Source organism: Drosophila nasuta, chromosome 2R, assembly GCF_023558535.2.
Source record: "Drosophila nasuta strain 15112-1781.00 chromosome 2R, ASM2355853v1, whole genome shotgun sequence".
Classification (NCBI taxonomy): Eukaryota; Metazoa; Arthropoda; class Insecta; order Diptera; family Drosophilidae; genus Drosophila; species Drosophila nasuta.
Window position 1 is genome coordinate 11,298,310 of NC_083456.1, and position 27,067 is coordinate 11,325,376.

At 35.4% G+C, this 27,067-nt stretch overlaps 1 protein-coding gene across 1 annotated transcript; it reads right to left on the reverse strand.

Annotated features, from left to right (window-relative positions):
• Positions 1-1,747: 1,747 nt before the first annotated feature.
• Positions 1,748-26,311, reverse strand: LOC132786713 (45 kDa calcium-binding protein). Its single transcript, XM_060793331.1, is given in 5 exon segments — positions 1,748-2,214; positions 2,269-2,953; positions 10,166-10,638; positions 10,640-11,329; positions 26,171-26,311. Coding segments are annotated over 4 exon segments (1,332 nt in total). The 5' UTR covers positions 10,739-11,329; positions 26,171-26,311; the 3' UTR covers positions 1,748-2,139.
• Between the last annotated feature and the right edge of the window lie 756 nt (positions 26,312-27,067).

The window sequence follows — 27,067 nt, forward strand, 5'->3', positions numbered from 1 at the left end:
AAGCTAATGTCGAACTCTCTGTTTGTCCGAGTGTTTGTGTTCTCTGGTGTGGTCATGTTCTGGTCATATCTTGTTCATGTTATTCCTTGCGTTTTACGTGCTCATTATCTGAAGCTTCCGAATAATTAGATTCAATTACGCATTCGTCTGTCTATTGCTATATTGCCGACTATTGTCGACATCCCTTTTGTTGAGTTCCCCCTTTGCCAACAAAAAGCCTATTTTCGACTCAACTGAGAGTTTATCCGGCTGGAAGATGCTCTCTAGCTGCTGAAATCGTTTATTCACACTTCTATCATTTCTTTAAAATCATTTTTGTCGGGTCCGCTCAACCGATGGAAATTCGATGAGGCGATTAAAGAAGTATTAACACCCATCAGTAAGTCAATTGCCTGTTAAATTCTCAAGGATATTCATCAAGCTTTGGCAGGCTCTCTCATAGTCCACCAGGCGTGGTTGCCATGAGCATTGAAGTCGACAGCGGAGGAAGCGGAGTGGGGACAGGTTTTCTTTGCCATTTCGTTGTCCATGCTCAAGTGCCACTTATTTATCATTTGTCTCCTCTTATTTATCTTTCTGCACAGCAGCAAGAGGAGCAACAACAAATTGAACATGGGATTATGTTTAATGACGTCGATTTGTCTGCTGAGCGGAAAAACAGGACGGAATAAGAGGCTTAAAGACGTTGCCAAATTAATTTCTTAACATGGATAACACAGCATCTAATGGATGTCATATAAGAAAAACAAGTACTTATGACATCCTTAAAACGTGCTTGAGTCCGCTCGACTAACAGATACCCAGGGGAGGGCGGTCTCAAGGCAAACGAAATCAGTGCCCAGGCGATAGACGTTTGCTCTTATGCGCATAAATCAGTAAGGACATGACCAAATTAGAGCTAATTTTGGTAACATGGTGTGCTTAAGTATTTAATAGTGTTTGCAGTACAAGTATTCTCAGAATATTATCGCATATTCAGCAATGTTATTGCAAAACTGGCATAATGCAATCGTAAATCAAATATCCCTTTGGATGTGCTTTTGCTGTGCGTGTTTTAAGTAAATCTCATAAATAATAATAACTGAGTAATAACTCAGGCAGAAGAACTCCACACATAATAAATAACATCTTGAATCATGATTATATGATGTAAAAATTGAACAAAAAATTGATTTCAGAATTTACCTTAATTTCTAAAATCAAGAACGATATTCTATAAAATTTCTTGATGGAAAATTCTTGAAATTGAAGATAATATTTTTGTTTCAAGAATGGAATAAACTCAAAGTTGACGATTAAACGAAGATTAAATTTTAAATCTGTAAATTTTTTTTTTATAATAGCAACAACTCCAGAAATAAGGCAGACATTTTAAAGAAAGGGAATTACAACATTCGCATTTCAAGATTTAAAATTCTTCGTATTAAAAAACAAGACAAAAGAATTCGAAAACTTTTCGATCATAAATGAAGATTTTTCATTGATTGGAAAACGAAATCCTGTCTTAAAATTTCTGAACCTTTAATTCTTTATGCGGGATTATTTTTAAAGATTGAAAACTTCTTAAAGACGTGCAATCTACATTTCAATATAAATTTCACTATCTGCAATAATTAATAACCAACAAAAAATCTTTCCATAGTCAGTAAATTACCAAACCATAAATTAAAAATGGCAATTTCAATTTAATTTTCAACTCCCCCCTAAAGAAAACAACATTTAATTACATAAAATTACGTATATTATTGTGTAATTTTTTTGTTATTTTGTGTTTTGTATAATTTGGAGTATTCGGTTTCCAATTGCTTTGCATTCTTAAGTAAAACTGTTAATTAAGATCACACATTAAATGAATTGCCTCTTGCACTTAATGGTTACGTAGTACAAAGTTCTAACAAAATTATACCTAAATATTATATTATTATTATTGTTATCCATTAGTAATGTGTGTGTATTTTATTTTTGTTATTATTAAACATTACGTGCAACAACTTACAAATTAATATCACTATAAATGCACAAAGATTATATAGTTTTTTCTTTTTACTGATAGATGTGAGCTGGGATGGTTCTAGATTGAACTGGGAGGGACGGTTGCAGATGATGTGAAGTGTGTAAAATCGGGATTGATTATTCTAATTAGAATTCAGTGTGAAAACTATTCGCCGTGTCGATCATTTTGGACTGCAAAAATATTTCCGCATTGTCAGTCATCTGTAAAGATTCTATTAGATATATTCTTTTATTCTTATCTTAAAGTGAACTCACCTCTTTGAGTGTCAACAATTCGTCCTTGTTCTCATCACACAAGCTGAACAAAGTGGCCGCCTCTTGGAGGGCATATCGTGGTGTCTTGGGATTCACATAGTCCAGCAGCTCTCCTCGATCGGCTTTGCCATCGTGATTCTTATCGATGATGCGCTTGAATTCCTCGCGCCGCTCGACTAATGTTTTGGAGATTAAGGACTTGCGCAGCAGATCCTCGTCATCATCCACATTCAGATCGGAGAACTCCTCTAGTGTCAGCTGATCATCCCCATCCTGATCGAACTGACGCAACAAATCATCCACCAACTCCAACAGATTGGCAACACTTGATTCGGGATGCCTAAAGCTCAGATACTCATCGATGGTCAGCGTAAAGAGATCGGTTCTCGCCGCCTCGGACCAACGTGCCTTATCCCTCATCATATCCTCGCGTGCTTTGCGATTGAGTGAGGTGTGCCTGATCTCATCGTGCTCATCGATATCGGCCTCTGTCATGCCATGCTCGCGCAGAAAGAATCGATGATACTCATCCCAAGTGATCAGTCCATCAGCTGGAGCAATATCCACACGTCGAAACTCTCGAGCATTGTTCATGATAGCGATGTCTATATGCTCCACAATCCGGCGATTTATATACTGGCCCAGCTCCTGGATGGTCAGACGACCATCATGATTTCGATCAGCACTGCAAATAAATAATGACATAGGCCACAAATTAATAATTACCAAAGTTAAATCTTCTGTTTGCCTAAGATTTATGTTGAGCATGCAGATTTTAATTTAAATATTTAAACTTTTAATTTCAAACTAAACTTCAACAAACCAAAGTATGCATGGAGCAGCCGTCAACCAAGCTTTCGGCTTCCTTAAGTTTTCCATGTGCATATAATTAATATACCCTACACAAAAATGTATTTAGAAATGGGGTTGCGGTATCTGATTTGATTTAGTTTCTTTTAATTTAAACTTGAAAAATGAGTGTAGAAGTATCTTTTGAAAAGTGTAAGATTTAATAACTACATATCATAAAATAAATATTTAAATAAATAATTTTTTCAATTAAGAGAACAAAATGCATTAGAGATTATTTACCATCAAATAATACATTTAAATATATTTCGATTAATTGAGAGAATTTCCTAAGCGTTACAAGCTTAAATCCAAATCAAGTAATTGTACTTTTTTTTTAAGTGCAGTTCTCAGTCGAACTTCAATAAAGAAACACAAATTTCTATCCAAATTAGTGGAAAGAAGAAATATCTTAAGCGTTACTCTTAAAATATCCTTGTCAAGAAATTTTACTTGTCTTAATTTCATCAAACTAATTCTTACAATTGTTGAAATACGGTTGAAATACCTTAATTCGCCGTGCCACAACGATCTTCGGGACGTTCGGCTACCTCCTAGGATGCTACTGGCTTTTGCTAAGAAGGCGTCCATACTGCGCGACTTCTGAGACGTAGATAAGCTACCGGTACAGCTACGGACCTCTACTGGTCTATGCTTTGCCCCGTACAGGGGCAGCCGGTCCCACCTAACCTAACCTAACCTAATTCTTACAAACATAAATTTCTCATCCACTTAAGAATTAGAAGAATTTCTTAATGCAAGAAACAAATATCTTATTTTCCATATTTCCCGGACAAGAAATCATAATTTTCCTTAACGCATTAAAGATAAAATTTGTTTTTTATAGTAAATCGAATTGCTTTTCCCTTTGCTTGAGGTAAGCTCATAAGTTTATGAAAACCTTGCTGGCATAAGGGGAATTCCATATTAGAAACTCAGCGATTTGGTGATAAAGGATACGAAACCGATTTAAAGGTTCGCAGTTGTCGCCAAAGCATTAAACGGCAATTAACTGACCGAAAAATGTTGTGATAATTGCGTGTGATGAAATTAATAGCCATCATTTGTGGCTTTTGCATTTAAATTTCATTTTAATAATGTGGCAAAGGCCGCTTTTCTCTCGCTATGTTGCTGTGTATCTGTGTGTGTGTCTGTGTGTGTGCAGTGGCAATACGAAGCCCATTTGGGGGCAATTAAATTGTATCTGGAATTGCCATGGCAACATCGCGACACCGACTATTGTTATAAATTTTAATTGTGCGTTTCTCTGGCGAAGCGCAGCTATCATCACACGCGGCACATTAACGTCCTGTTGGGGGCATTCCAATTAGGACAGTTCTGCTGTTGCTGTTGCTGTGGCTGTTGCTGTTGCTGTTCCTGTTGCTGATGGTGCCTCTCTCCTACTATGGTATACAGTATAACCCTTACGCTGCTGCCAGCCATACTTTTGGTTTCTACATTGATTTAGCACTGCGCAAAAGTGCCACACTTCCGCTTCCGCTGGCTCACCCAGTTGCATGCCACAAACTAACGCGAAACTTGCGCACACAACACGCAACGCATCGCAACGCAACGTAACGTAACGCAACACAGAGCAAAAACTTCTTTCGCACTTGCAAGTTTCTCTAGAATGGAAAAGTTGCGAATAAGAAAGACTAAACAAGTCTTGCCACTATGAAAACTAGCTGCGGAAACTATATCATTAGTTGTGAGATGACTTTTGATACGTGTGCAAAGTTTTGGTCGAGAAGCTGATTAATTAATATCACCGAGAAGACAATGCGCCGCAGGGTCCATAAGCCAAATGAACTAAAGCTACCGCAATATGCATTCTCGTTTCACCTACAAAACTTTCTTCTTTCTCTTCAGCTGCTTTTTGCGATCTTTGCCGAAAATGATTAACAATGTGAGTAAGAAGATGAAAAACTATTCTTCACGCCTTCACACTCTGCCTTCCATTCAAATATGCATTATTTGCTTCTCCTTGTTTAATATGCTACAGTGACTCAAAAGGAAAATGTACTCTCCATATTTCTTATGTACATTGTCTCTAAGTGCTCAAATAAAGCTGCTTTAAAAAGCTGCTTATCTATTCTCTTTTCCCCAGCTTACTTAAAAGTCACTTAAGATGTTTGGCTTTAGTATCGGATTACGAAAAAGCTGCAGCAATAGAAGTCAAATTAACGAAGACATTTTCGATGTCATAAATCAAAAGCAAAACAAGTTGAAGTTCATTATATTCAAAATATTTTAACTGATATTCTCAAATTATTAAACTTATTACCCGCAATTTTGCTACAATTTGCTATTCACATTGATATTCAAAATTAAGTTTTCGATTCAATTTGTTGAATCTATAAGTTACTTAGGATATTTTCAATTTTCATTATCATCACAGACTTTGCCTTGGCATCGAGGCTAGACTGTCATGTTGAGAGCTCTGCTTGCATTTGATTTTATTGCATTGCTAAAAGGATATCAAGGACTATTTGCATGCACAACTTTGACACAAATGGCAAGCAGTCGTCGTCGTCTAAGACAAACCCAAGCAAGGATTCCATTTCACAAAATCTTCTTCGATGTCTCATAAAAGAAAACCAAGCAACAAAAAAAAAAAAAATAACAGAATATCCACAACTAGCAATTCGGAAAGGAAAAACCACAAGGCTTATGCAAAATGCACTTTTGTCTAGTAACGAAACCCGTCGTGCTCAGAAGTCTGAGGTCTCTTTGCCCCACAACTCTGTCGTCCTTTGGCAAACAAATAAAGGGGAAAAAAATGCAAAAATGTGCAAAACGCAGACGACAAATGAAGAACTTTTCAGCCAAAAACTGTGCGTAGAAGATGCGAGAGTGAGCAAAAAAAAAACTTCTACACTTTCCTCCTTCATTTTCGTTTTTTGTCGCTGGCTTATTTGTTTTTATATTTTTTATTCTGGCGAGGATTTGTTCGCTTGGGGAAGCTTTGAGGTCAGCGAAACTCAAACTCCAACTGCGACATGGCGAGACCGCAAAATGGAAGTGGAGTTTAATGCCAAAAAAAGAAGGAAATTTTAGGGAAAACAAACAAAAGTTTTGAGGAAGGAATCCAAGTTGAAATCGCTTTAGTTGCCAGTTTATTTATTCAAGCTCTAATGCCTCAACTATATGCTAATGAAACCACTGTGCCCACGCACACACACACACACACACACACACTCTCAAAGGGAAATGCCACACACAGTCAGCCACATATTCCCCCAGCTGCCATTTGTTGATTATTTCTTTGGTTTGCTTCACCTACCTTGAATTCCCTCTTCTTGCTTCTGGCACTTTTAATAGCTGACACCTGTTTGGGGCAATCTTATAGCTGTCATCTTTCGGGCCCAGCCCAGCTCTGCCCACCTGCTGAGACTTTCTACCTCATATTATTCAACTGTCCTTAGCAACACCTCGACGCTTTTCCTGCCACTAAGTCACTCGCATTGTACTCCGAATGACTGTAGTAAGTTTATGCTCCCCCAGGGCAACTAACAGTTAAACACTTAGTTTAACATTAAGTTCTTAAGTTTATGCGAAATCTGCTAGAAAACTCACTATATGTATATATTTGAGCGAATAATTTAAATGAGCTTAAATTAGTTTCAAGACGAAATTTGTTAATTATATGTGTGATTTTAAGTATGTATGTATATAAAAAATCGCTACTTAAATTCAATTTGAATTACATTTTTAAAATTTCATTTATGAATATAAATAAATTGTTTTTGCTAGTTTACATTTTCGACACTTCTAATAAATTAATAAAATTTCTTATGAAACCATTAATATATATATTATAATTGTTATTTAAAGTACTTAAATTTCATTACGCACAATTAAAATATGATTTTTATATTAGAGTTTAAGGAGTCTTATTCTATTAATCATTCAATTACATTTTATATATATGTGTTGTTTAAAATTAAAAATAAACGTATTGAATTCAAGCTCACATTTACTAGGGTTCAATTTTCAACATCTATGAAATTAATTTAACATGTAATTTAAATGAAAATGACATAATTATAATTATTATTTTAAATATACAAACACATCACCACTTTAATTCAATTTCAAGCTAATAGACTGGTCGACTTAAATTAAATCAATTCCTCGGCTTTAAAAGTTTTACCCAATCTAGAGTGTTTATTCAATTAGAAAATCCCCCCGAAAATTTGCTAATTTCTTTGTCTGCCAACCCAAGCACTTGAACTTCCTGCAACTCAATCAAATGCGGAACTATTTCAACATTTCAAAGCATAAACGTTTAGCATACTTCAGCAGATTTCTAACGCGAAAGTCTTAAGCTTTAATATGAATTCCTTAGATATGTGCACATGTTTGGAATAGTACAATTTGAGAGCGTCTTGAGTTTATGGCAAGAGGGTCCTTTGTGTTTATTTGCTTGAATACACATAATTACCCCCAAGTGTGCAGCTGTAATCGTTATAGAAAGCACTTGTGTCGTCCATAGCAATTACTTTCCGACTAGTTGTACTTCCAGTATTTGGTGTGTTGCCTCTCCAATTGCGTAATTAGCTGACAAGTGTTGGCTCATGTCGAGTGCTGGTCAATATAGGTAAAACCCATAAAGTGCAAAATCATTTGAACTTCCGATGCAATCGAGCAATATAAATGCCTTAAATTCTTTGCGCACACTAAAACAAACTTGAAACTTGTGAAATCTGGCAAGTGATTTGCAAATTTACGGCTAAGTTCGTCGCAGACAGCAATCAAAATCAGCATCCCAAATCGAAATCAAAATCGAAAATAAACTTTGCCTCAGTTGTCGAGCAATCTTCACTGCAATGCAATTTCACATACAATTTCTTTTTCTCATTTTGGGCAGAAAACTTTTGGCATTTTCCACTTATAAATGGCAGGCTGGGGACACGACCAAAAGTAAGAATTTATTCCACACAAAAATATATTCTAGAAGTGAAGACTGGGAAGAGAATTTGTAATTTTAATGTGTAGAGCACAAAACTAATCAACTTTGATATATTAAATTTCGAACTTTAACATTGTAAATATGCATTGATGTTGAAAATGGGATGCAATCTATATTTGTATTGTATTTTATTTGCAGAGTTTTAAAATTGCCATCGACACATATGCATTTGTGTTGGCCTTATCTATTCAATAAATATTAAAATAGTTTTGAAACTGATTCAAGTGAGAATGTCCTTGATGGGAGGCAACACAGGATGCGCATAAGTAAACAACGTTATTTACATGGCGTTTACCTAATCAAAATTAATGATAGTTCAATACTAATTCGAGCACAAAATGGAAACATGAAAATTAAATGAATTTAAAGGCCTGCAACGTTCTGTGTGTATGTTGTGTATGTTGTGTGTATGCATTTTGGTTGTGTTAATATTTGATTGAGGATTAAATATAAAACACAAATCGCACAGATGGCAAAGCCTTTGGCGAACCCACAGCGCTTGACAGCTGTTAGGGGAATTTCCATGTTGTTATTTCGAATTTTCCTTTTGGAGCTTTCAAAATAAAAACATCATATACAATTTTACGGCATTTTTGGCATTTACTTATCGGGCAATTAAATTTAATTGATATCCATAAAGCCGATTGAAATTTTAATTGACCAACATAACGTGAAATAACCAAATATAATTCTTGGCAAAAAGCATCAAAACAGTAAAACAAATACATTTATTTCAGCCTCAGCCTCATACGCAATGCCTGTCGTACAATTTGACAGAATTGTCAAGCTGCTTGCAGCTTTTGCTTCGAGCTTTGATACCTGTCAATGCCAGGTTTATTTTTAGATAAACATATTAATAAATTGACTAAAGGTCAAGTTGCACAAAATGCCATTATTGAAATTTCCCCAAGCCTATGCACAATTTGCTGTCAGTCTCTTTTATGTTTGCTTGCGTGTGTGTGCGTGTGTGTGCATGTGTGTGTCAGATTTGTTCAATTTAATTTGAAACAATTTTATGGCTTTAAGCTGGCTTTAGACACTTTTTGGACGAAATGTATCTTGGCTAACTGGGGATTATTTGGTATTAAAAATAAAGTTGCTCTACATCTCTTTGAAATGCAAAGGCAATTTATTGAACAAATTAGCAAACAATATTGTAAAAGTATTTATTGAAATTAAAATTGTTTTGCGTATTTTCTTAGAAGATATTTTAAGAGGAATTGTGGAATTCCAAAAACATACTCAAATGTTGTCACATATATTTCAATAAATGCCAATCAAAATTTATATATAAAATGAGAGTATTAATTATCTAAAAAATAATTTGAAATGCATTTATTAATATTAAGTAGCATAATTATCTATCGTTAGACTGTTAAACCGAAGGCTCGCATTACTCATGCGACTATTGGCACATTACTCATACGCATTGTTGCAGAAATCGTAGACGCTGCTAAGAACCGTCATAAATTTTCACGGGTCAGTTACAGCAGATACATGATAAATGTGCTGCGTAAGGATTTCAAGCGTAAATCTTTAGCTGAGATTTTAAAGTTTTGCTCTTAAGCAAAACTGATAACTGAAAACCATTTTCGGGGCTGTCAATACGTTTTCGCTTTAATCAATAATTATGATGGGCATTCGGCGTGTGCCGGGCCCGGTAATCCGATTAGCCGACGGCTAATGGGAAGCAAATCAAAATCAGTCGAAATAACAAATTGGATTCGTGAGGTCCCAAAAGCACCTTTGCGAACATCGATCAAATGTACAACAAGAAGAAGACAACTCAATGGCTGCCATAAATTTCACAATTTGTCGTACACACAATTATGCTACGCACTGTGTTTGGCTTCTATGCTGTAACTCTCGCTTCTTCTCCATCTATCTTTCACTTCTCCCCACCCACCGAAGAGAGCAGCGTGAACAATGGCCGCAGGCAGCAATGAGCAGGGAGCAGGCAGCAACAATGAAGCTGGCGCCAAACTAGCGCCAAATTATCAAGCGTACACCCAGCTAGCGGAAGCTAGGGTGACCAGACCTGCCATAGAGTAAGGCCATAACTCAGCCGCAACTTACCGTTTGAAAGCTTTAGCAAGTATTTGCTTCTCGTTCACATTGCTGGTCGTTATTATAACTGTTTCGGGCTGTGGTCGTTGCTGTGACTTGGATTTGCTGCCGCCGCCTCCATCTTTTCCTCCATCTCTGCTGCCACCCACCTCATTAGCAGACATCGGTTGCACTTTTTGCCGCTGCTCCGTCTGCTTCGTCTGAGCATTGCCCAAATCCAAATTGTTCAGCTTCAGCTTTTGCCGTTGCTGTTGCTTTTGCTTTTGCTGTTGCTGTTGCTTTTGCTGTGGTTGCTCCAGTTCCTGCTGGTCGCGACTATTGGGCGTAGACTTGGCCAGCACTGGGGCCTGGTCAACTGTGCTCAGCTCCTGTTGTTGCTCCCCTTGCTGCTGCTGTTGTTGCTGCTGTTGTTGTTGTTGTTGTTGCTGCTGCTGCTGCTGCAGCTTGTGGCTGGTGCTGTGCAATATGAGGCCAATGAAAAAACATATAAAACAAAATGGCGCACAGTGTCGAGCAGCGCAGCCAGCGGAAGCTTTTGCTCAGCTTGTTAACGAAAGTCATTTTGTGGCCGGCAGCGAGCATTGGATTTGGTATTGGGCCCTCGCACACCCCTCCTTGCACCTCCTCCTTCGACTTCGTCGTCGTCGTCGTCGTCGCCTTCTTCTCTGTCTCCTCTCTGATACAACTCACGTTGCGTGTAATTTGAAGAAATTTCTGTTGCCAGCCGTTTCCGTTCGCTTATCCTGTACTTTGACTCCTTCTCTTTCTCTCTTTCTCTTACTCTCTCGCTCTCCTCACGTCTCACATCTGATTCGCAAGCGTTTTGTTGTAGCTGTTGTTGTTCTTCTTGTTGTTGTAATTGTACATTAATTGACTTTTATGTCTGTATATGGGCGAGCCTGTGCCTGTGTATGTGTGTGCAGTCAACGTCGCTTTTTTGCTTCCCTCAACGCCACCACGCCCATACGCCCACAAATTTCAGTTGTTACGAACTGTTGCCTCCTTCAGCTCTCCCCGCCTCTATTTCGCCGGCTGTTGCAATTGCTTGTTAACCTCTAATACCAATTTGATGCTCTCGCTCTCTTCCATGCCGCACACTCCATTTCCTGCCATTTGCTTTTAACGCAATTTCACATGATTGTTACACGCGTTTCCATTATGCATTCCGGCCAACTGCAATGGGGAACAGAGAAAATTTAAGGTGAGGATTTTCGTTTTTTGAATTTCAAGATAACAATATTTTTCAAGAGAATCGAACTTTGTTCTACTTGATTAAACACAAAGCAAAAATTTTGTTATATCTTACTTTGCGAATAAGAAAATAAATAATTTCATAAAAATTGAGTAAGTTTTTTCTTCTTTGTAAGCTTATAATATTTTTAAGAGTATAGAAAGTCGCGTTTAACATAAGCTAACCGCAACATTGTTTAGACGTCAACTAACATGTTACGTGAGTTAAAAATTGTTATTTAAGAAACAATTGTGTATGGTGAAAATAGCTGTTACAGTCTGATCATCGTTGCGGTATTTAAAAATATGGTATATTTTGTGAACGCTATGGAATATTTTTAATATAATAGTATCTCGATGTACTATATATTTATTTGAAATTTTTTCAATTTTAATTTGGTACACTTGACTTGGTAACTTGGAGCACACCTGAGTGTAGCATTCTTACTTGGAACATAATTTTAATAAAATTCAAATATTGAATTAAAGGTCAATCTGTCTGTAATGAGGTCAAATAAATTAATAGTAAATAACGCAACTATGCATATCTGATGGATTTTAGGTAGTTTTCATTTACAGAACGCATATAAAAATCATTATAAATTAGTTCCTTGACACACAGTGTTGTTTCCGTTTATCCTCTTACTATTATCAAGTGGCAGTATGTCAGCTATCTCACCTCGTTTCATAAATATTAAATGCGAGGTATTGGTCCTATCTTACTGTGTATATATAGTAAAAGATGTGATCTCAAATTACTTGGCCGAGGAATTGTCGTTCTAAATATTAAGGGTAAAACTGTTAAAAGAACGATTCGAGAATGCTAAGGTTAGTCACTGAATATAGTTATTATATTTTGTACAAAATATGATTTTTTATTAAGGTAAGAATATTATTCAAATCTGAGAACTGTAACTCTTAATAAAACTTTAAAAATGATTGGTGAAAATTAATTTGTTTAGATAACAATAGAATTAAAGTGAACGAACAAAAATGCAAGCACGTTACATTCACAATGAACTGACAAAACTGCCCGACGATAACGTTAAACAACACTCTACTGCCGCAAGCAAACGAACTGACATATTTAGGAGTACACCTCGACAGAAGACTCACATGGCGCCGGCACATTGAAGCCAAACGAACACACCTGAAGCTGAAAGCCAGCAGCCTTCATTGGCTTATCAACGCTCGGTCTCCCCTTAGCCTTGAATACAAAGTCCTGCTGTATAACTCGGTACTAAAACCTATATGGCTGTACGGCTCCCAGTTATGGGGGGATTGCCAGCAATAGCAATATTGACATAGTCCAGCGAGTTCAGTGGAAGATCTTGAGAAGCATCACCGGGGCACCGTGGTTCGCAACGAAAACATACATCGCGACTTAAACATTCTACCAGTCAAAGAATTGATCGCAGAACAGAAGGAAAAGTACTTTACCAAGCTATTGTTGCACCCTAACCACTTGGCGAGAGGTCCAACAAGGTTGAGCAACCAATAACGTCTTCGTCGCAATGACTTACCCACCCAGCGACCGACTTGAGGAACGCGCAACAAGAATGCAGTCTTAGCACCCACTGTTAGTTCAATTTTAATGTTAAGATTCGTAAACTTATTGTTAGTCTCAAAATTAAGAAAAAAGAAAGAAAAAAAAAAAGATAACAATGGATCACAACTTCGATATAGATGAATGAAGAATAACGGTATTTGATAAATCATTCAACCAACTAATTAATCCATGTTTTATACTGCTTGGAACCTATTTCGCTTAAGAAATAAACTTAACTCATATTGACTGTAATTTAAAAAAAAATCTCTAGCCTTAATTATCGTTTAATTGTTACCATTTAGTTCTACTCGAAACTAAAAAACCCATTTCAAAACCAAAACACTGAAATGAATTACATTTTATCATTTTCGAAAGCATTTAACATCCGAACGAGTTATGAGCAGTTAATTGCATATAGTCGTTATTGTTGATTGCGACTTGGAAACGAATTGTTAACGAATCAGTTTTATTACATTTTTGTTGAACTAACAATGTCAGTTCCACTCATACTTTTAGTATTATTCGGAGGCTTTCTATCAGGCATATCGCAACGTTTTACAAACGTTAAGTGTGATGTATTTGATCCATCTTATTGTGCCTACGAGAAATGTGATCTCAATTTACTTGGACGAGGAATTGTGGCTTTGAATATTCATGCGAAACTCCTAAAAGGACCTTTTAATAATGCTAAGGTTTGTATATTATCGTACAATATAATGCAAGTTCATTAAATTATTTTAAATTTATTTTAAATTGTAGGTAAATCTGAGTTTATTACGAAAATTCAATGGATTTCGACCGTTTATGTTTAATACAACTTTCGATTTTTGCAAATTTATGCGAGATCAACAGAAATTATCATTCGCTAAAATAATTTACGATAGTATCGCCCCAAGATCAAATCTAAACCACACCTGTCCCTACGGAGTAAGCCAAACGTGTTATAAGTTCAATGCAATAGTAATTTAATAAATTTAAATTTCAGCATGACATTATTGTTCGAGATTTGATATTTAAAGAGGAGTTTTTCAAATTCCTTCCACTACCATCTGGCGAATACCAAATTCAATTAATGGCAGCCACCGACAACCATTGGAAAACCAAAATATCTGTCAACATTTTGCTTCTACGAGATTTAATAAAGTCTTAAAATACTCAAAGACTATTTTTAACATTTGGGAAATTTTTTGTTGACAATGAGCTTAGTAGTCTGAATTACGAGTAGTTTATAGTCTATATATTTGAGTCATTTTATATCATCAGCATCAGTAACCAACCGTAAAGTATTTAAATGACTTATTTGATACATCATTCTGTAGGCACTTAAATCCTCATATAAAATATATATATATATGTAGGTAAATGTTGACTAATTGGATACGTTTAATATTTTTTAAATATTCTGCTGGTAATTTACCTAATCTATTGTACATCTTTACATGATGAACTTACAAATTTAAACATATATTATGAAATATGTATTTTTAAATTTTCGGGCAGTCGGCTTTTAAGTGTTGTGTCTGCCAAACTATGTGCACCGTATTTTTATTTTTATTGCTATTAGCTCGATCAATGGCTATCTCTAGCTCACGTTTTACAAACATAGAGTGTGAAGTATTGGATTCTTCTTTTGTATATTTTAAGGAATGCAATCTTAAGGTGCTAGGACGTGGAATTGTCGGATTAAATATGCATGCTGCAGTACAGAAATTGCCTGTAGAAATGTCAAAGGTATAAATGAAATTACTAAGTGAACTAATCATATAGTTCCATATATTTCCAGATCAATCTCAGTTTATTTAAAAAATTCAGTGGTTTCCGTCCATTTATGTATAATATAACATTCGATATTTGCAAACTTTTAGAAAGGAGAAATGTTCAATTATCGTTTGAGAAAATATTCTTTGATTCATTGCTCGAAAATTCCAATATTAATCATTCATGTCCCTATCATGTAAGTAAATAAATAGAACATTAAAAATAAAGTTATTTAATTATTTTTGAATTTGCAGCATGATTTGATTGTGAATAATTGGGTGTTCAAGGACCAATATTTTAAGTTCTTGCCATTGCCCAATGGCGAGTATAAGTTTCGGTTAAAAGTGTCTGCGAACAACGTTTGGAGAGGAATTATACAATTGTATCTATATGTATTTCGACAAGAAGATGCTTAGAAATATTGCATTAAAATTATTATTATATTAGTAAAAAAGGTGAAGTAAAGTTAAAGTAAGCAGAATAATTGCTTTATATTGTTATGAACAAAAAGGTTAGAGACAGCTAATAACTTTAATAAAGAGCTCTTAATAATTAGATTTAGAATCTAGGCCCTGGATCAATGTTTCCTTTCCTTATAATTGCATTGCAGTAAATTAAAGCTGATGTTGCACAAACTCATTAGTTTATTAAGAAACTTTCATCTTTAGTTATCCATTAGAGCTTTCAATTACTTTTGTGCCCCTTAACCTACTAATTGGTCCCCAACTGTTTGCTCATTGTAATGCCGCAAGGCTCATCCATTAAGAGACCAAAAGGCGAATTAAAAAAGAGCATAAATTCCTTGTCTTGCCTCTGCCTGTCTTTACTTTTACTTGCGAGATTTGTTTTGCGAAATGACGGGGCCAAGGGACAGTCATTAAACAGGGCCACAATAATGACTGGCATTACGATAAGCACTAAAAATCAGTCGTAAAACGGATGAGATGAGATGCGTTGTTAATTTCGAAGGCTATAAGGCATAAAAAGCCTAACACAAAAATTTAGTTACTCTTGGGCGAAAATTCACTGCTTACTGATGCTACATAAATAATGAACTTTTGCTAAAGAGGTACTTTATCGTAAATACTAAAAAAGGTACCTATTCTTTGCGTATTTATTATGTATTAAATACTGACAACAAGTTGAATATTGAGCAGCTGAATCTTTGAGAATTTTAAAGTGCATGCTATCAAAATTTGTGATAATATTCTTTTATTATACTCGCTACTCATAGTGTAGAAGTGTAAATACATAGTTAACAGGCAAAAGAAGGCATTCCCGAAGCTATAAAGTATAATATATATTCTTGATCAGTACCGACCGCCGAAATGTCCGGTATATCAATAGACATAGTATATCGATATACGAAATACAGCTTTAGGTTAGAATTTTGGTATTTTTGCGTCATATGTTATAAATTTTGTATATCCGGAATAAACATAGAAATCGATATACAAATTCAACTTTTGGTATATTTTTGAAGTTTTTCAGTATATTAATTTGGTACATTTAGACAATAATACCACACTCTTTTGCTCTTATTGAAAATGATTAGCGGGAATCTAAGAGTCTTGAACATTCGACTTTATATCCCTCTTGTTTTTTATGCCATATTTCAAAATTTGTAGCGCATCCTTTCGATGCTAAAAATCTAAATAATGCTTTTGACAGCTAGAGCTCTGCTTTTTAGTACCTAACAAGAATGACGGCAGCCTTATTGTCAATATGTCAACAAAATTTCATTTGAATATTATAATAAACTCAACAAACTGCAGCTGCGACAGCGAGTTTTACAGCCAAGTTTATTCGACTGTGTCGATGAAATCATTTAAATGCATAATAAGCAAAGAATTCTAGGACAATATTTGCCAATCAATTGTTACAGCTTTCGCACTCGCAAGTGTAAGAATTCATTCACTGTTCAACTTATGCAATATTTACACTCGACCAAAGCACGCAATGCATTCATTCACTTTCGATTTCATTAGCCTCTCCATCCACTTCAGTCGCCACTCGCCATTCGCCACTGGCAATCAACGTGTATTGACTCAGTTTTCAGTTGACTAACTGACTCAATTTATGTTTTTTGATTGTGTTGCTTTACTATGTAGTATTTACAGTTATTGTGCTCAAAAATGTTGCTGTTGCTCTTGCTGTTGTGTTGTTGTCTCGCTCTTTTAGCGCCTTTGTTGCGCGCCGTTTACTTTTGTTTTCGTTTCGCCTCGGTTCGGTTCGTTTGTCGTTTCGTCTGTCGCTGTGGCTTGTTGTTGTTGTTGTCTTTTATGGCTTTAAGCAAACCAGTTGAACATCTTTTTCAGTCATCTTTACTCTGTGCATGCATATGTATTTGTATGCTTGTGTGTTTTTTACGAGTATGCTGAAAAGCTCTCACACTCCAAGATGGTCAAAAGCTCTCACTCTCCCAGCCAAAAGACTGTGTCGCAGCTGTTTACTGTTTGCCATTTGTTGCTGTCTCGCTGCTGTTTCTATTACGTGTATTTTTTTGTTTTCATCTTTTTTATGAACTGTTCATGTTGCTTTTGTTTTACTGTGTGAACTTTCGCTGCTTATTAGTTGCCAAGTGTTGTAATGAAACAGCTAACAGATGACAGGCAGGCAAATGAAAAAAAAAAACAAAAATAAAAATGCAGAAAAAGTTGGCAATAAATTTTTAATATCATTTATGTGCAGTTGAGAACTTTAAAGCCCTCAAAGTACGCAGCAGCACGAAGTATAAAAAGATTCTTAATGAATTTACTTCATATCGCAAAAATCTAATCCAATTAGCAAGTTTATAAGCCCGTCGCCCCCTCCGGGAACGAGCAAAGTGGATTTTCTGTCTGCTCGAGTTGCTGCTCATTAAAAGTGTCCCTGACAAAATGTTACACTGATTCATTTCGCGCAGCTCCCTTCCCCCCTTCCCCCTACCCCCCTACCCACGAGATCGCCCTTCACACTTGCTACCCCACAGTTTGCTGTCCAGATAGTGTCAATTTCAATAAAAATTGATGATGAAGCAAAGTGCATGAAGCAAAAAATGCGTTAAACTTTATTGCACAACTTTGTAACGAGAACGGCAAGAAAGTGTGTAAGGAGGGGCAGGGGAGGAACAGAAGGGAAATGTGATGAGGAACGCCTGCAGCAACATCGATAAGCGCGCAGCTTGGCCAACTTTAAAGATTTGATTTGCAAAGCTCTCGTCGTTTGCGTCGTCGTCGTCGTCATCGTCATCGTCGTCTATGTATCTTTATGCGGCTGGACATGAATGGATAAAGTTACTATTACATAGTAGAATCCTGCTCTTCGGCTCTCTGGCAAATGGATGACTGGATGAATGGCTGCCATGGCGTTGATGATGAAATGAAATGTTTGCTTTCCTCTTGATAGATCTCCCACATTCTCACAACCCTTGCTCACACTCGAAGTCAGCCACTAAGCAAAGAGCAATCGAGAATAACGGCAAGATGCTCTTTTTATTATTGTATAAAACTTCAATCCCTATGTAAATCACTTCAAACAAAAACGAAAGCTCTTGCAGCTAATAAATGCTCAGCTGCACAAGCAGAGCAAGTTGAATGCAAAAGCGCATAAGTACTATGAATATGTGAAGTGCCACAGTGCGTATGATTTTTCTAGGTGGAGTATTAAGTATACGCTCTCACAGAACGAGCAAATTCTGATTAACGCTTACAACGCAAAAGCAAACAAGGGAATAATTTCATTACACATACAACAACAATTTGTAGTGTCAAAAGTTAATGCAAGAATGAGATAAGCTATGTTTATGCGTTTGGCACAAATAAAAAAAACCAAAGATTACAAATTATTTCGCTGTTCAATAATGCAACAAAAGGTTTGCTATATTTCAATGCTCATTTCGTTTATTAATTTTTAATTACTGCACATTTTCAATTATGTAATTGGTTTGTACATTTTTTGTATATCAATTATTTTAGAACTTATTACTTAAATAAATAATAAATATTAAACTATTCGAAATGTGTTTTATAATAAACATTATTTTTGATAGAAATTTCCTTTTCTTTTGTGTCTTTTTTTTTAATACTTTTCGCATTTTTCTCTTGCATTATTTATTACTTTAATTACCCAATGAACACATAAAAAAGATAAGGCAATAAAAGAGAAAATTGCTGAAAATTCAAAAGACAATTTTGTATTTTGGGCCATGACAGGATAAAAACAATTTCATGTTTACGCCCAACTGCTTGATTATGACAGACAGATGAGAATAAGAGGGAATGTGCGAATGTGTAAGGAAGAGGCAGATGATGGACATACATTGCTGATAATTTTAATTAAACTTTTTTAATTGACTTGAAGGGTCTAAAAATGCCGGAAAACCCAAATATCAATTAAACATAATTTCCCTTTTCTGTTCAAAATTTGGATTCCCGACAGTTTGGCATGCCGAAGGATTGGCTGGAATTTAATATTCCAGGCAGAAATTCTCAATCAAATTCCATATTACTATTATGTCGGTTATTTTTTAAATTGAATTTTTCCCATAAACGAATTCCTGGCTTGATGCTCGTATAGTATGTGTGCGTATTCGATTATTTTTCCTTTTTTGCTCTACGAATTTGCCTTAATCGCTTTGCCTGTTTCATTCGACTTTTGAGCTGACCACTCGACCAACTCTATGGGAGGCCATGAGCCTGATGTGTGCAAACTGCACTCAATCAGTTCAGCTCAAAGCAAACAAGCTACAACACGACCAGCAACAACAACAGCAATAACAACAGGGGCAATAACGGTATACCTCTCACTCTCGCTCTCTTTATAAATAGAGCACAAGCTGAGAATGAGCTGCAACCAAAAAATGCTGGCAAATAAGTTGATTTGTTTGTTGTTTGTGCATATAGAATGAAAATGCTGAAAAAGCGCAATGCAAATACCACGCAGATGATGAGTGAATGAAAAAGAGAGAGAGAGAATGCGAGTGAGTGATAGAGATAGAGACGTAATAGACTGAAGAATGCAGCAGGCAGTCAACACAGTGCTGCCTAGAATCAACAGCGTAAGGGCATTTAAAAAAAACAACGCTTGTTTGTCTAACGGCGCTCACATGACGTATACGCAACGTGCAACATATCAGAAGCTACAGCACAATTACCATGCAAGCAGCAGCAGCAGCAGGTGGCATGAGAATGACAAGCTCACACACAAACTAACGCTGCCACACAGCCATGGCCAAGTTGTACGCATGCTGCGGATAGGACCACACGAGTTGGTCCTTAAAACAGAAGCATGGCAAATGCACAACAAAACTTTGCGTACACTTCAAGTATACAAACACCTACACACACATGCATTCACCTACACCCACGCACATTTGCGTGCATATAAACAAAGGATGCAGATCACTAGACGGCTGAACTATATTTAAATACCCTGTAAAACAATGTGGATAAAAATGCTATAAAATATTAAGTATACGAACATCAATTTGCAATAAATTAGAGATCAGCAATCATAAGCGTAATCAAGACAACCAAAAAATATTTCGACTATAGCTTTAAACTAAAAATTCGAAGTATATATTCGGATTAGTTTTTGTATTGTAAACAAAAGTTAAAGAATATTAAGTATACGTCTATAAATTTTGAAGAATCGTGAAATAAATTAGAAATACACAAAGTTGAACTAATTTATATTCTAGTATTAATTTGATTTCGAACTTTTAACTTTTTTTGTGTTTATTTATGTTACTATTTTAGAGATAGTTATATAATATAAAAATCGTTATTTTTTGTTACAACTTTTTTCTTTCTTTTATTTTAAATTAGAGCACTCGTAATTATATTGTAAGTTGTGCTATCAGTTTCGAAAATATTAAAATTTGAATATTGAGGAGTTTTTTGACCTACGCTATACAGCTCTGGAGGACTGCTAGCAATTCAAATATTGAGATACTTTAGCGTTACCAGTCAAAAACTTTGCGACAAATTGTCAATTTTTACGTATCTAATGCAAATGTACATAAAGATCTTATTTAAACCATAAAAGAAGATATAATTAAATTTAGTAAGAAACTCATCGATAGACTCCATAACTCTCCCCATAACTCCACCCCACACTTCACCACACGCCATGACCACCCCACACATCATACCCCTCTGTGTGAAGCTCAAGTGCTGGGTATTAATACACACCAGCTGAGGTGCCATGGAAATGCAGCTGAGTGCAAGCAATGCTGCAGGTTAGACATTTGCACTTGTCACCCCGCTTTATTGTAGTTGCTGTTGCCGTTGACGCCACCGCTGTTGCTGCTGCTGTTGCTGTTGCTGCTGCCTGTCATGGCAACGTGGCAGCCCCTTCTGGTTGTAGTGCTGCCATTTTTTATATCATTTACACGTTGAATATTGTGTACGTTGTGCAGTCGACACATTTCACACTGCAGCTGCACGAGGGGGAAAAACTGCGAGTGAAAGAATAAAAAAGGGTAGCGAATGTGAGGCATGTTGATGGCAACGTTTAGGGGCAACTATTTGCACGTTGCACGACCACAAAATGAAAATGAACATAAAAATAAAAATAAAATTACTAGAAATTGAAATGTAAGCACTACGGTATTAATATTGATTCACCTTAGAGACTTTTCTTAGGGGAGAGTTTCAAATCTACAGCTTAAAATTCAACATGCACTTTATCTGCAAGACTACAAAAATAGATTTACAGATTTTGCACCAAGAATATAATTTAATGTGCTCTTCAAAGTGAAACTCAGATGTGCGAAGAATCCATTCCCGGTTTTATTGATTACTTATTAAATATTTACCATTTGATTTATTTATGGAATAAACACTCTACACAATTTCCTTCATATTGTAGTTCGCAGTTAAATTCTGACATTGATGTATTGCAGCAGCTAAAGTTGCAGCCCCCAAAATCTAACATCTTAACAGGCCCAAAGCAAGTTGTAGTCTCGATTTTCCATACACACAAATCAATCATTCTGACACTTTAGCGAAATGTAATACAAATTTGAGGCGGAGTGAATTAAAAATTCAGCAATAATAGTTGGAATATTTGATCGTTATTTCTGTATGATTTAAATGTATAAATAAACAACAAAAATTTATTTATTTATATTGTGTATCATAGCTTAATTTTCTTTTTATTAAGCTGCCGTTTTATTATCTTGATGACTGTTCATTGTCAATATAATAACAGGTAAACAAATTGTCATCTAAAAATATAAATGACATTTTTCCATTTACATATATATGAATTATCGTGCCAAATGAACGTTGAACAATTGCGGCATATGCGGCGTATGCGCAACATGCTGGTCAAATGATTGTACAATTAGGCGTATGATTAATATTGATCGAAATGTTTTTGTGGCCAACATCAACTGGCAATTAGAAATGCATTTGCATCTACCCCTAAACATAAAACCTTTCATTCATGTTGCACGTTGCACGTTGCAATTATAATTTAACCCGCAGCAGCTGCTTTCCACTCTGCTTTCATCCTCTCCCCTTGCCCGGCTGCAACCATTGCAAACATATTGTACAACATGCCGCAGTTTACACTATGATTATGTTACTTGCCCAAATGTTGATTGCGATTGCACAAAAGACTAAAAAATGCACATGATTGGTTAAAACTTCCCTCTCTCTCTCTGTTTTAGGCTTTCTTTGCTCCATGTCGTTCTCTTTCTCTCTCCATCTCTCTCGATGTGCCTCTCGGTGGCAATCATGGCAATTGAATGCATGATTTAGAGCCCAGCAAAATGCCGAACATGAAACTCAATACGGAACTGCAACTAGAACTGGCTTCGTGTCGTGTTTCTTTGACCAGACACAGAAGCCAAGGTATTGAGTTTTATAACAAAATATTGGCATACAAAAAATGAACATATTTCCAAATAAACTACAATTTTAAATTGAAGTTTTTCAATTAAACAAAACAATGTTATTTGCCATTTAATTTATGTTTAAATGTCAGATTAGAAAATCCAAAATTTTTGTTGTTTCTACAAATTTCAATGGTAAAATAACATATGCTTGATCCTGCACAGGATTCAATAAATTCATTTGGTATTTTATATACTCTAGTATATTGATATTTAACCTTCGGTATGTTCTGTATATTTATTTGGCATATTTTAAGAATAATACTATATTTTTTGCTTTTATTGAAACAGTACACTCAACTGTAGTTTACTTTCTTGGTATTATATAATTTAAATGACAAATGTCCAATTTTATACAGGCTTTAATAAAAAATATTAATTTGTTGAATATGAAACTTTCACAAAATATATAAACCAATTTAATGGTCTATAATTTACATTTGACAATGACAAATATGAAATTCGAGTTTTAAAGATATCAATAAACAAATTTACTTCATAAAAAAAAAATGACTTTTAATGAACACAAATTAAATAAATTAAAAATTTAAATCAATACCAATATAAACCCAGTTTTATTTGTTATGCAATTCATGCGTTGTTTACGTTTAAATTACAAGTATTAAATTGCAACTTGATTTTCGCTTTATAGGTCGACAGGTTGTTTGGTACAATTCATTTTTTGAAATATATATGCGTCATACTTTTGTAAATGTTATGAAGTTTTTCTATTTTGTAAATAAGTATTTTCGTATTTTAAAACAATTGGTTGCATATTGTGTACACCTGACACGCGTCCATCACCAGAACTGAAACTGAAACTGAGACTTAAAAACTTAAACCTGATCACGATTGTCGTTTTGCCAGTTTTTGTTTATTCGCAACGGCATAAAAAGTGAAAGTGCACACTTGGGGCGAGCATACAATATAGTATGAGTGTGTGTGCTTGTTTATGCATGTATATGTCTGTTTGTGTGTGTGTGTGTGTGGACCGGCATTTAAACGTAACAGATACTTGAGCTCTGACAGACATACCATGGAAATGTCAGGCCGACTGTGGGGCAAGTCAAGCCTCGTGTTGTGCATGGAACAACATTGCCAGACCTTCATGAATGAATGACTGTAACTACAACAGCACACACATACACACACACTCACATATGTGTGTACACAGATGTGTGTGTTTTGTGTCTAACAATGGAGCATGCAGCAGTGCAACAAAATGCATGAATAAGCAACAACTCAATTTGAATAAAGCAACAGCAGCGACGCCTGCAGAAGTCAGCCGGGTATTTTATGAGGCATTTGTAGAACTTTTGGCAAAACATAACCCGACATACAATACACTCTTACAATTCTCTCTCTCTCACTCTCACTCTCACTGATTCATAAATAACTATAAATCTACGAATAAACAAATACGTGAGTGTTTCGAGTTTTTTTCCAAGCAGAAACAAATGATTCTACATAACAAAACAATACTGTATCCATTGCTCCCTAGAGCAACAATAAATAATCAAAACTGCATAGTAGCCTCGAGCGTGTTCGACTTTGAGACACCCTGTCAATCAATGAGCAAATTCAATGAACTAAAACACATTTTAGACATTTGAGACTTGAGGCAACATTTTCATTTTGAATTCCATTATTTTCAAAATAGAAATAAATAGTAAACCAGATAAACTGTTTTTTTTTTTCATTTTAAGTTACAGGGTATTCCAATCAAAATATTAAATCTTGTGTACTGCTTGACCACGTTATTTCATTGGCTCGCGGCTCAAGCTTCAATTTAAGTTCAAGGCATATTCAAAGTTCACAATATAAAGGAAAACAAAGCATTCAATTTAATTTCTATTCAAAGCTAATAAAGACATTTTTATTAATTTCTTATTATATTTACTTTACTCACAATAAACAAGAAATGTAATCTAAATTCGATTATGCTTCTGTTCGTCTAGTCTGAATTTATTATGTAATGCGTCTAGGCTTTTTTTTTCTAATATCGCCTACCCCCCGAATCACAAATACGAACTGAAGTTGCCGTCATTTAATTATCGTCAACGTCATCGCGAATACAATGAATGAATACAATTGAATGCGTCATTGCGAGTAAAAGGACGATAAAAGGGAGTGCTCGACTTAATCGTTGCCTATCTTTGGGGTAAACGAACTTTGTGCAATAAAAGCACGCGAACTAGAATCACTTTAATTTCAAAGTAATTAAGAGTTCTAAAAAGTTCTAATTTATCTCTACTTTATTTTATTTCAACATTACTAAATTGTTTATTTTAAATATTATATGTAAATAATAAATATAATAATCCACTAATCCAAACTCGAATTCCATTTTCGATTCGATTCAATTTGATTCGATTAGATTCCAATTTAAAAAAAAAATATTTATATATATAGAAAATAACATTTATAAACAGTAGAACACATCTTGAACAATATATCGGACGTATTTAACAAATTTGCTGACAATATTATATCTTTTAATATTAGTTAAAAGTTAACTCATATAATGGGTGGTTCATTTTAAATAGTAAATTTTATTAGAAAGGTATTGAGGGTATTAAATTTTCGATGGGCCGAAAATTAATTTTCTTTTCAATTTTATTGCTTTTGTTATTAACTTATGAAATGGATTTTCGCGATGATTCGAGTATTTGCAGAACAAACAAATGCAAATGAAAGAGCGAAAGCACTTAGAGCAGAGCTTGGCTGAGAGATCGGGGGCAATATAATATAGCTCACATACTTACAAACGTACATTTATACATACATATATTTAGTCGTAAAAACTGGCTAGTTTAAAACAAACTAAATATTTTCAGACACAAAGGAAATTCACAGACACACACACAGTATTAGTTGGTTGATTTGTCGAAAGGGTGGCGGGTCAGTGGGAGGGGGAATGGCGACTGGATTGCAACAGAAATGACAAACGTACTTTTGATAGACTTGTTGACGACAAGCTCTGGCACTTGGCAGCTGTCAGTTACAGCCAAAGAGGACGACGTCTGGCGTTTGTATTAGTGTGTGTGTGTATGTGTATGTGACTGGTAGTGTGCGCGTGTTGGCGCCTGCTTGTTAGCATGACTATGTGCGCATTAGTGTGAGTGTACGTGTCTCCGTGTGTGTATGTGTGTGTGTAGTTCATGTGCGAGCAACGGACCAAGGCACGGACACAATTTCGTTACAATTTTTGTTGCGTTTTTTTGGTGTGTGCTTTTTTGTTGTTGTGTGTGAAGCATTAATATATAATGGCGAAAATCAATACACATGATTTCTGGCCAATTGCCGCAAACATTTCATGCACAATAATCGTATATTTTGTGGTTCAATCTTGGTAATTGCAATTACATGTTTGTTGCAATTAATTTGTTATGTTTATTATGGCCCAATGCGCGCATTTTGTGGCCAACACAGAAAAACAACAGCAACAGCAACATTAACACCCATGCACACACACACAAATAAGAATGAATTACCACAGCAACGGCAACAACAACTACAACACAATATATTTACTAGCGCAGTAAAAAGAATAACAGCAACAACAACATTGTTACTGTCCGCATATTGCACTCACTTTATTTTGGTTTGTTTTGCTTTTTTACGCGCGCGTTGAACGGGGAAAACGATGACGAAATTTTAACGTGTTTTTTGCTTCACTCACTTGCCCGACTCACAGCGCGACCGTCGACAACACGTCTTACATGCAGCTGCGACGTTGACGTACTAACTGCTCTGCGATTTGGCCACAGTGTTTTGGCCAATTCAAGCCGAAGTTGAGGCAAGCCGAAATGGGCCGAATGACGGCATTCGAAACGAGACATCAACCGTGCCTAATGAGTGTAAGAGAGAAAGAGAGAGGCAATATGAATTGCTGGTTGCTTAAGCTTAGCAAAACTTGTTTTCTATTGTTGCAAACGAATATTTCAATAAATTCCCATGGCTGAGCTAATAACTGCTTACAAATAAACACTACTACAGCTAAGCTACCAAAATGAAATCCCTAAGCTTAAGCGTTTAATTGAAAACATATTTACTCATCAAAGGCAACATTCAAAATTTATTAGATTTGAAAACGTTAGTGTACAGTTTAGCTTTTGAGAGCTGTAGATGCTCAAACTGAATCGATAGCATGACGATAGCTGCTAGTATTTTTTGGTATTTTTACCTTTAAGCTTAAAAAAGCACACAGCATAATTATTGTAATCTTCATAAGATATTTGTATTATTTTTTTAATTGTAATCCAATAGCAAGATTTTGAAAATGTTTTTATTTTATTAATTATATTGATAATGTGCTTTTGAGCACCCGCCATTATTATGATAACTTTCGCTGTGAATGACAATTTTTTTGATGGAGAACATACAAGTATCGAATTTTTTTTTGCAAATTACAAGTGGCTGTTGCTAGAAAATTTATATATATTCGTTAAAATAATACCCCAAAAGTAATTTTAAAAACATCTCAATTTTT